Source organism: Protomyctophum parallelum, assembly GCF_964188405.1.
Source record: "Protomyctophum parallelum genome assembly, chromosome: 21".
NCBI classification, from domain to species: Eukaryota; Metazoa; Chordata; class Actinopteri; order Myctophiformes; family Myctophidae; genus Protomyctophum; species Protomyctophum parallelum.
Window position 1 is genome coordinate 975,001 of NC_139713.1, and position 12,500 is coordinate 987,500.

Here is a 12,500-nt window from a genome sequence, read left to right on the forward strand (position 1 = left end):
CATGTTGTAGCATTGAGACTAGCTGTGACTCTGTCCATGGTGCTGAAGTCATGTTGTAGCATTGAGACTAGCTATAGTTAAGATTATTTCGAAAAGAATATTCTGAATTTTTTCTTTTTAGTTGGCCTCCAAGGCCACCATAGGAGTCCAGTGAAAAGCTGTTATAATAATCAGAACTGCAGCATCACTCCCAATCTTCCGCCGTAGTCTGAAAACCCACCTTTTCAGACTCCATCATGGCCCATAGCACTTACCCTACCCCCTTAGATAGCATTTTTGTAGACTTAGATAGCATTTGATACAGACTTATAGCATGTTATGTAGACAGCACTATAATTGCATTGTATATAGTCATAGCACGCCATAGTACATATGTATACTAGCATAGTAGTATATATGTATAGTTTATATGTATAGTTTCATTATATAGATATTCCACTGTTACTTTCTTAGCTTAAGGTTCAAGGTTCAAGTTTATTTAGTGTCCCCGAAGTGCAAATTGGGTTGCAGCATAGACAGTACATTAAACAATGAATGAGACAGTACAGACAACAAACAGTTCACATAGCGGATACCAGAGTAAAAAGGTGCACACAACCATCTTTTACTTGTCTATAAAGCTCTCAATGGTCTCGCACCTTCCTACCTACATGACTGCCTGCCTAAATATGTCCCAAACCGCCCCCTAAGGTCTTCCACTGCTGGCCTGCTCGCTTTGCCTAAAAAAATGGCAACTAAAAAATACGGGGAAGCAGCTTTTTGCTTCTACGGGCCGTCGGCATGGAACAAGCTCCCACTGTACCTTCGACAGGCAGCCTCTGTAGACATTTTTAAAGCTCAGCTCAAGACCCACCTCTACAACATTGCTTTTAATTGATCTTTTATTTATTTTATTATTTATTTATTTTTTGTTATTCATGTCCTCACTGTATTGCATTACTGCTTGTTTTTTGTCGTTGCCTTGCTTTTCTTTTATTCTCCATTGTTCTGTAAAGCACTTTGAGCTGCATTTCATGTCATGAAAGGTGCTATACAAATTAAGTTTTGTTATTATTATTATTATTATTAAAGTGCAGGCGTTTAAAGTGCTATGCGATAGGTCATAAAAGTGCGTGTGCATAGACATCACAGGCACAAGATAATACAGTAAAAAGTAAAAGTGCTCATCATAAGGTTATATCCTCGATCTACCCCCGCAGCATTCAGTGTGTGAATAGAGACCGGGACGAAGGGATGTTTGTGCCTGTTTTTTTTTTTTTTTTCCTTTTGTGGGTTTTTTTTGTGCTTACGCATGTTTCATGATAAATGTTTTTATGTGATGTATTCCCATGTTTTTTTGTTCTTGCTTAATGTAAGTCGCTCTGGATTAAGAGCGTCTGCTAAATGCCTACATTGTAAATTGTAATACAGGAACCCAGTGAAAAGCTGTTACCGTAATGTCTCTAATACAGGAGCCCAGTGAAAAGCTGTTACCGTAATGTCTCTAATACAGGAGCCCAGTGAAAAGCCGGCGAAGAGAGAAAATCCTCACAAGTATTTATTGTACAAGCCGACGTTCAGCCAGTTATTCACCTTCCTGTCTGCCTCCTTTAAGGTAAGGACATTTATTCATTTATTTGAAGGTAAGGACATTTAGTTAAAAATAAAATTATTAAAATAAATAATAACCCTGTAAGACCCGGATATATTTCTACTTGCAAAAAAGAGTATATATATATATATATATACTACTACTTTGTACTACTAGGACTTTGCAGAGGAAATTATGTAAAAAAGTAATTTACATTTGGCGGATATGTTCTAGACATTCTAATGATCACAAATATATATATATATATATATATATATATTACAGGCATTTTACTTAGTTTTATCAGGGTTAAAGTTCAAAGGTCATAGGTTAAAAGAAGTCCAGAGATTTTTAAGTTGTGTGAATTTGTGCCTCTGCGTGGGGGATTTTTATGCAAATATCATGACCAATGGCAGGTTAAGGTCCGAGCCCGTACAAAAGGCTCGGGACTCGAACCCGCGGCACGCTGGCCTACCGGCCCAGGTTGCCTGGACCGCTAGGCCGCGTTCCCCCAGGAGCATTTATTTATTCTACTTCCTTCCTAACAGGAACTTCCTGCCAACAGTGTTCTGCTGGTGTACCTCTCTGCCACCGGAGTGTTCCCCAACGCACACCTCTCTGCCACCGGAGTGTTCCCCAACGCACACCTCTCTGCCACCGGAGTGTTCCCCACCGCACGCACCGACTACCAAGGTAACCTCTCTGCCACCGGAGTGTTCCCCAACGCACGCACCGACTACCAAGGTAACCTCTCTGCCACCGGAGTGTTCCCCAACGCACGCACCGACTACCAAGGTAACCTCTCTGCCACCGGAGTGTTCCCCACCGCACGCACCGACTACCAAGGTAACGTTCTGCTGGTGTACCTCTCTGCCACCGGAGTGTTCCCCAACGCACGCACCGACTACCAAGGTAATACACACAGTGTTCTGCTGGTGTACCTCTCTGCCACCGGAGTGTTCCCCAACGCACGCACCGACTACCAAGGTAATACACACAGTGTTCTGCTGGTGTACCTCTCTGCCACCGGAGTGTTCCCCAACGCACGCACCGACTACCAAGGTAATGACATCATACACACAGTGTTCTGCTGGTGTACCTCTCTGCCACCGGAGTGTTCCCCAACGCACGCACCGACTACCAAGGTAAACACCTCTGACCTCTGACCTATGACATCATACACACAGTGTTCTGCTGGTGTACCTCTCTGCCACCGGAGTGTTCCCCAACGCACGCACCGACTACCAAGGTAATACACACAGTGTTCTGCTGGTGTACCTCTCTGCCACCGGAGTGTTCCCCAACGCACGCACCGACCACCAAGGTAATACACACAGTGTTCTGCTGGTGTACCTCTCTGCCACCGGAGTGTTCCCCAACGCACGCACCGACTACCAAGGTAATGACATCATACACACAGTGTTCTGCTGGTGTACCTCTCTGCCACCGGAGTGTTCCCCAACGCACGCACCGACTACCAAGGTAAACACCTCTGACCTCTGACCTATGACATCATACACACAGTGTTCTGCTGGTGTACCTCTCTGCCACCGGAGTGTTCCCCAACGCACGCACCGACTACCAAGGTAATACACACAGTGTTCTGCTGGTGTACCTCTCTGCCACCGGAGTGTTCCCCAACGCACGCACCGACTACCAAGGTAATACACACAGTGTTCTGCTGGTGTACCTCTCTGCCACCGGAGTGTTCCCCAACGCACGCACCGACTACCAAGGTAACACATCATACACACAGTGTTCTGCTGGTGTACCTCTCTGCCACCGGAGTGTTCCCCAACGCACGCACCGACTACCAAGGTAATACACACAGTGTTCTGCTGGTGTACCTCTCTGCCACCGGAGTGTTCCCCAACGCACGCACCGACTACCAAGGTAATACACACAGTGTTCTGCTGGTGTACCTCTCTGCCACCGGAGTGTTCCCCAACGCACGCACCGACTACCAAGGTAACCACCTCTGACCTCTGACCTATGACCTCATACACACAGTGTTCTGCTGGTGTACCTCTCTGCCACCGGAGTGTTCCCCAACGCACGCACCGACTACCAAGGTAACACATCATACACACAGTGTTCTGCTGGTGTACCTCTCTGCCACCGGAGTGTTCCCCAACGCACGCACCGACTACCAAGGTAACCACCTCTGACCTCTGACCTATGACCTCATACACACAGTGTTCTGCTGGTGTACCTCTCTGCCACCGGAGTGTTCCCCAACGCACGCACCGACTACCAAGGTAACCACCTCTGACCTCTGACCTATGACATCATACACACAGTGTTCTGCTGGTGTACCTCTCTGCCACCGGAGTGTTCCCCAACGCACGCACCGACTACCAAGGTATGACCTCTGACCTCTGACATCATACACACAGTGTTCTGCTGGTGTACCTCTCTGCCACCGGAGTGTTCCCCAACGCACGCACCGACTACCAAGGTAACCACCTCTGACCTCTGACATCATACACACAGTGTTCTGCTGGTGTACCTCTCTGCCACCGGAGTGTTCCCCAACGCACGCACCGACTACCAAGGTATGACCTCTGACCTATGACCTATGACATCATACACACAGTGTTCTGCTGGTGTACCTCTCTGCCACCGGAGTGTTCCCCAACGCACGCACCGACTACCAAGGTATGACCTCTGACCTATGACCTATGACATCATACACACAGTGTTCTGCTGGTGTACCTCTCTGCCACCGGAGTGTTCCCCAACGCACGCACCGACTACCAAGGTAACCACCTCTGACCTCTGACATCATACACACAGTGTTCTGCTGGTGTACCTCTCTGCCACCGGAGTGTTCCCCACCGCACGCACCGACTACCAAGGTAACCTCTCTGCCACCGGAGTGTTCCCCAACGCACGCACCGACTACCAAGGTAACCTCTCTGCCACCGGAGTGTTCCCCACCGCACGCACCGACTACCAAGGTAACGTTCTGCTGGTGTACCTCTCTGCCACCGGAGTGTTCCCCAACGCACGCACCGACTACCAAGGTAATACACACAGTGTTCTGCTGGTGTACCTCTCTGCCACCGGAGTGTTCCCCAACGCACGCACCGACTACCAAGGTAATACACACAGTGTTCTGCTGGTGTACCTCTCTGCCACCGGAGTGTTCCCCAACGCACGCACCGACTACCAAGGTAATGACATCATACACACAGTGTTCTGCTGGTGTACCTCTCTGCCACCGGAGTGTTCCCCAACGCACGCACCGACTACCAAGGTAAACACCTCTGACCTCTGACCTATGACATCATACACACAGTGTTCTGCTGGTGTACCTCTCTGCCACCGGAGTGTTCCCCAACGCACGCACCGACTACCAAGGTAATACACACAGTGTTCTGCTGGTGTACCTCTCTGCCACCGGAGTGTTCCCCAACGCACGCACCGACCACCAAGGTAATACACACAGTGTTCTGCTGGTGTACCTCTCTGCCACCGGAGTGTTCCCCAACGCACGCACCGACTACCAAGGTAATGACATCATACACACAGTGTTCTGCTGGTGTACCTCTCTGCCACCGGAGTGTTCCCCAACGCACGCACCGACTACCAAGGTAAACACCTCTGACCTCTGACCTATGACATCATACACACAGTGTTCTGCTGGTGTACCTCTCTGCCACCGGAGTGTTCCCCAACGCACGCACCGACTACCAAGGTAATACACACAGTGTTCTGCTGGTGTACCTCTCTGCCACCGGAGTGTTCCCCAACGCACGCACCGACTACCAAGGTAATACACACAGTGTTCTGCTGGTGTACCTCTCTGCCACCGGAGTGTTCCCCAACGCACGCACCGACTACCAAGGTAACACATCATACACACAGTGTTCTGCTGGTGTACCTCTCTGCCACCGGAGTGTTCCCCAACGCACGCACCGACTACCAAGGTAATACACACAGTGTTCTGCTGGTGTACCTCTCTGCCACCGGAGTGTTCCCCAACGCACGCACCGACTACCAAGGTAATACACACAGTGTTCTGCTGGTGTACCTCTCTGCCACCGGAGTGTTCCCCAACGCACGCACCGACTACCAAGGTAATACACACAGTGTTCTGCTGGTGTACCTCTCTGCCACCGGAGTGTTCCCCAACGCACGCACCGACTACCAAGGTAACCACCTCTGACCTCTGACCTATGACCTCATACACACAGTGTTCTGCTGGTGTACCTCTCTGCCACCGGAGTGTTCCCCAACGCACGCACCGACTACCAAGGTAACACATCATACACACAGTGTTCTGCTGGTGTACCTCTCTGCCACCGGAGTGTTCCCCAACGCACGCACCGACTACCAAGGTAATACACACAGTGTTCTGCTGGTGTACCTCTCTGCCACCGGAGTGTTCCCCAACGCACGCACCGACTACCAAGGTAATACACACAGTGTTCTGCTGGTGTACCTCTCTGCCACCGGAGTGTTCCCCAACGCACGCACCGACTACCAAGGTAACCACCTCTGACCTCTGACCTATGACCTCATACACACAGTGTTCTGCTGGTGTACCTCTCTGCCACCGGAGTGTTCCCCAACGCACGCACCGACTACCAAGGTAACCACCTCTGACCTCTGACCTATGACCTCATACACACAGTGTTCTGCTGGTGTACCTCTCTGCCACCGGAGTGTTCCCCAACGCACGCACCGACTACCAAGGTAACCACCTCTGACATCATACACACAGTGTTCTGCTGGTGTACCTCTCTGCCACCGGAGTGTTCCCCAACGCACGCACCGACTACCAAGGTAACCACCTCTGACCTCTGACCTATGACCTCATACACACAGTGTTCTGCTGGTGTACCTCTCTGCCACCGGAGTGTTCCCCAACGCACGCACCGACTACCAAGGTAACCACCTCTGACATCATACACACAGTGTTCTGCTGGTGTACCTCTCTGCCACCGGAGTGTTCCCCAACGCACGCACCGACTACCAAGGTATGACCTCTGACCTCTGACATCATACACACAGTGTTCTGCTGGTGTACCTCTCTGCCACCGGAGTGTTCCCCAACGCACGCACCGACTACCAAGGTAACCACCTCTGACCTCTGACATCATACACACAGTGTTCTGCTGGTGTACCTCTCTGCCACCGGAGTGTTCCCCAACGCACGCACCGACTACCAAGGTATGACCTCTGACCTATGACCTATGACATCATACACACAGTGTTCTGCTGGTGTACCTCTCTGCCACCGGAGTGTTCCCCAACGCACGCACCGACTACCAAGGTATGACCTCTGACCTATGACATCATACACACAGTGTTCTGCTGGTGTACCTCTCTGCCACCGGAGTGTTCCCCAACGCACGCACCGACTACCAAGGTAACCACCTCTGACCTCTGACATCATACACACAGTGTTCTGCTGGTGTACCTCTCTGCCACCGGAGTGTTCCCCAACGCACGCACCGACTACCAAGGTATGACCTCTGACCTATGACATCATACACACAGTGTTCTGCTGGTGTACCTCTCTGCCACCGGAGTGTTCCCCAACGCACGCACCGACTACCAAGGTATGACCTCTGACCTATGACATCATACACACAGTGTTCTGCTGGTGTACCTCTCTGCCACCGGAGTGTTCCCCAACGCACGCACCGACTACCAAGGTATGACCTCTGACCTCTGACCTATGACCTCTGACATCATACACACAGTGTTCTGCTGGTGTACCTCTCTGCCACCGGAGTGTTCCCCAACGCACGCACCGACTACCAAGGTAACCACCTCTGACCTCTGACATCATACACACACAGTGTTCTGCTGGTGTACCTCTCTGCCACCGGAGTGTTCCCCAACGCACGCACCGACTACCAAGGTATGACCTCTGACCTCTGACCTATGACATCATACACACAGTGTTCTGCTGGTGTACCTCTCTGCCACCGGAGTGTTCCCCAACGCACGCACCGACTACCAAGGTATGACCTCTGACCTATGACATCATACACACAGTGTTCTGCTGGTGTACCTCTCTGCCACCGGAGTGTTCCCCAACGCACGCACCGACTACCAAGGTATGACCTCTGACCTATGACATCATACACACAGTGTTCTGCTGGTGTACCTCTCTGCCACCGGAGTGTTCCCCAACGCACGCACCGACTACCAAGGTATGACCTCTGACCTATGACATCATACACACAGTGTTCTGCTGGTGTACCTCTCTGCCACCGGAGTGTTCCCCAACGCACGCACCGACTACCAAGGTATGACCTCTGACCTCTGACCTATGACATCATACACACAGTGTTCTGCTGGTGTACCTCTCTGCCACCGGAGTGTTCCCCAACGCACGCACCGACTACCAAGGTATGACCTCTGACCTCTGACCTATGACATCATACACACAGTGTTCTGCTGGTGTACCTCTCTGCCACCGGAGTGTTCCCCAACGCACGCACCGACTACCAAGGTATGACCTCTGACCTCTGACCTATGACATCATACACACAGTGTTCTGCTGGTGTACCTCTCTGCCACCGGAGTGTTCCCCAACGCACGCACCGACTACCAAGGTAACGACCTCTGACCTATGACATCATACACACAGTGTTCTGCTGGTGTACCTCTCTGCCACCGGAGTGTTCCCCAACGCACGCACCGACTACCAAGGTATGACCTCTGACCTATGACATCATACACACAGTGTTCTGCTGGTGTACCTCTCTGCCACCGGAGTGTTCCCCAACGCACGCACCGACTACCAAGGTATGACCTCTGACCTCTGACCTATGACATCATACACACAGTGTTCTGCTGGTGTACCTCTCTGCCACCGGAGTGTTCCCCAACGCACGCACCGACTACCAAGGTATGACCTCTGACCTCTGACCTATGACATCATACACACAGTGTTCTGCTGGTGTACCTCTCTGCCACCGGAGTGTTCCCCAACGCACGCACAGACTACCAAGGTATGACCTCTGACCTCTGACATCATACACACAGTGTTCTGCTGGTGTACCTCTCTGCCACCGGAGTGTTCCCCAACGCACGCACCGACTACCAAGGTAACGACCTCTGACCTCTGACCTCTGACATCATACACACAGTGTTCTGCTGGTGTACCTCTCTGCCACCGGAGTGTTCCCCAACGCACGCACCGACTACCAAGGTAATGACCTCTGACCTCTGACATCATACACACAGTGTTCTGCTGGTGTACCTCTCTGCCACCGGAGTGTTCCCCAACGCACGCACCGACTACCAAGGTAACGACCTCTGACCTATGACATCATACACACAGTGTTCTGCTGGTGTACCTCTCTGCCACCGGAGTGTTCCCCAACGCACGCACCGACTACCAAGGTAATGACCTCTGACCTATGACATCATACACACAGTGTTCTGCTGGTGTACCTCTCTGCCACCGGAGTGTTCCCCAACGCACGCACCGACTACCAAGGTAACGACCTCTGACCTCTGACCTATGACATCATACACACAGTGTTCTGCTGGTGTACCTCTCTGCCACCGGAGTGTTCCCCAACGCACGCACCGACTACCAAGGTATGACCTCTGACCTCTGACATCATACACACAGTGTTCTGCTGGTGTACCTCTCTGCCACCGGAGTGTTCCCCAACGCACGCACCGACTACCAAGGTAACGACCTCTGACCTCTGACCTATGACATCATACACACAGTGTTCTGCTGGTGTACCTCTCTGCCACCGGAGTGTTCCCCAACGCACGCACCGACTACCAAGGTAATGACCTCTGACCTATGACATCATACACACAGTGTTCTGCTGGTGTACCTCTCTGCCACCGGAGTGTTCCCCAACGCACGCACGGACTACCAAGGTAATGACCTCTGACCTATGACATCATACACACAGTGTTCTGCTGGTGTACCTCTCTGCCACCGGAGTGTTCCCCAACGCACGCACGGACTACCAAGGTAACGACCTCTGACCTCTGACCTATGACATCATACACACAGTGTTCTGCTGGTGTACCTCTCTGCCACCGGAGTGTTCCCCAACACACGCACCGACTACCAAGGTATGACCTCTGACCTCTGACCTATGACATCATACACACAGTGTTCTGCTGGTGTACCTCTCTGCCACCGGAGTGTTCCCCAACGCACGCACCGACTACCAAGGTATGACCTCTGACCTCTGACCTATGACATCATACACACAGTGTTCTGCTGGTGTACCTCTCTGCCACCGGAGTGTTCCCCAACGCACGCACCGACTACCAAGGTAACCACCTCTGACCTCTGACCTATGACATCATACACACAGTGTTCTGCTGGTGTACCTCTCTGCCACCGGAGTGTTCCCCAACGCACGCACGGACTACCAAGGTAATGACCTCTGACCTCTGACATCATACACACAGTGTTCTGCTGGTGTACCTCTCTGCCACCGGAGTGTTCCCCAACGCACGCACGGACTACCAAGGTAATGACCTCTGACCTCTGACATCATACACACAGTGTTCTGCTGGTGTACCTCTCTGCCACCGGAGTGTTCCCCAACGCACGCACAGACTACCAAGGTAAACACCTCTGACCTCTGACCTATGACATCATACACACAGTGTTCTGCTGGTGTACCTCTCTGCCACCGGAGTGTTCCCCAACGCACGCACCGACTACCAAGGTAACCACCTCTGACCTCTGACCTATGACATCATACACACAGTGTTCTGCTGGTGTACCTCTCTGCCACCGGAGTGTTCCCCAACGCACGCACCGACTACCAAGGTAACCACCTCTGACCTCTGACCTATGACATCATACACACACAACGCACGGCTGGACTACCAAGGTAACGACCTCTGACCTCTGACCTATGACATCATACACACACAACGCACGGCTGGACTACCAAGGTAACGACCTCTGACCTCTGACCTATGACATCATACACACTGACCCCCCATCTGACAACATGTTGTTCCAGGCCCCTCCCCTCCCCAGAAGCAAAGATTTTAGTTGACGTTAACATTTTCAAGATTTTTCAAAAATAGCAGATCTACAAGCTCGTAGCAGCTTGTAGATCTGCTCGTAGAAGGGGGCTGGACTGGGCCGCTGGTCGTCATGGAAGGGGGCGGGACTGTGACACTCTATGCTTCATGAAATGGATTGCATGTCTCCTATTGGTCCTCATGGAATGGATTGCTTGTCTCTGATAGGTCCATATGAAATGGGAGGAGTCCTGACCAACACCAACAGAGACGTGCTGAACGGGGAGACGGGACAGAAACGGAACCAGTCCCAGAAAGAGATGCACTGGTAAGGGTTCATGTTGGAACGGTTGTCCTCAGTAAGGGTTCATGTTGGAACGGTTGTCCTCAGTAAGGGTTCATGTTGGAACGGTTGTCCTCAGTGGTAAGGGTTCATGTTGGAACGGTTGTCCTCAGTAAGGGTTCATGTTGGAACGGTTGTCCTCAGTAAGGGTTCATGTTGGAACGGTTGTCCTCAGTGGTAAGGGTTCATGTTGGAACGGTTGTCCTCAGTAAGGGTTCATGTTGGAACGGTTGTCCTCAGTAAGGGTTCATGTTGGAACGGTTGTCCTCAGTAAGGGTTCATGTTGGAACGGTTGTCCTCAGTGGTAAGGGTTCATGTTGGAACGGTTGTCCTCAGTAAGGGTTCATGTTGGAACGGTTGTCCTCAGTGGTAAGGAAAGAACAGATCTATATGTCCTCTGTAACTAAGCGTATCATTGTGTTCCCTCAGCCTCCATCCTGGAGATCTGCTCCCGTTCACCAGGAAGCCTCTGTTTGTCATCGTGGATTCCTCCAACAGCTCCGCCTACAAGGTACTCAGTACAAGTACTCAGAACAAGTACTAATACTGCCATGTAGAAGTACAAACTCTAGACGGGCCTGTTGACTGATACCTGTCCATTTAAACTCTATAGACGGGCCTGTTGACTGATACCTGTCCATTTAAACTCTATAGACGGGCCTGTTGACTGATACCTGTCCATTTAAACTCTAGGCGGGCCTGTTGACTGATACCTGTCCATTTAAACTCTATAGACGGGCCTGTTGACTGATACCTGTCCATTTAAACTCTATAGACGGGCCTGTTGACTGATACCTGTCCATTTAAACTCTATAGACGGGCCTGTTGACTGATACCTGTCCATTTAAACTCTAGACGGGCCTGTTGACTGATACCTGTCCATTTAAACTCTATAGACGGGCCTGTTGACTGATACCTGTCCATTTAAACTCTAGACGGGCCTGTTGACTGATACCTGTCCATTTAAACTCTAGACGGGCCTGTTGACTGATACCTGTCCATTTAAACTCTATAGACGGGCCTGTTGACTGATACCTGTCCATTTAAACTCTAGACGGGCCTGTTGACTGATACCTGTCCATTTAAACTCTAGACGGGCCTGTTGACTGATACCTGTCCATTTAAACTCTAGACGGGCCTGTTGACTGATACCTGTCCATTTAAACTCTATAGACGGGCCTGTTGACTGATACCTGTCCATTTAAACTCTAGACGGGCCTGTTGACTGATACCTGTCCATTTAAACTCTAGACGGGCCTGTTGACTGATACCTGTCCATTTAAACTATATAGACGGGCCTGTTGACTGATACCTGTCCATTTAAACTCTATAGACGGGCCTGTTGACTGATACCTGTCCATTTAAACTCTAGACGGGCCTGTTAACTGATACCTGTCCATTTAAACTCTAGACGGGCCTGTTGACTGATACCTGTCCATTTAAACTCTAGACGGGCCTGTTGACTGATACCTGTCCATTTAAACTCTATAGACGGGCCTGTTGACTGATACCTGTCCATTTAAACTCTATAGACGGGCCTGTTGACTGATACCTGTCCATTTAAACTCTAGACGGGCTTGTTGACTGATACCTGTCCATTTAAAC

At 50.9% G+C, this 12,500-nt stretch overlaps 1 protein-coding gene across 1 annotated transcript in view; it reads left to right on the top strand.

Moving 5' to 3' along the window:
• The window catches only part of scai (suppressor of cancer cell invasion), a 58,316-nt gene that overhangs the window by 30,004 nt on the left and 15,812 nt on the right, over window positions 1-12,500 (top strand). The window contains 5 exon segments of the mRNA XM_083793788.1: window positions 1,493-1,594; window positions 2,119-2,184; window positions 2,187-2,199; window positions 10,781-10,880; window positions 11,325-11,406. Coding sequence (XP_083649914.1) covers window positions 1,493-1,594; window positions 2,119-2,184; window positions 2,187-2,199; window positions 10,781-10,880; window positions 11,325-11,406 — 363 coding nt within the window.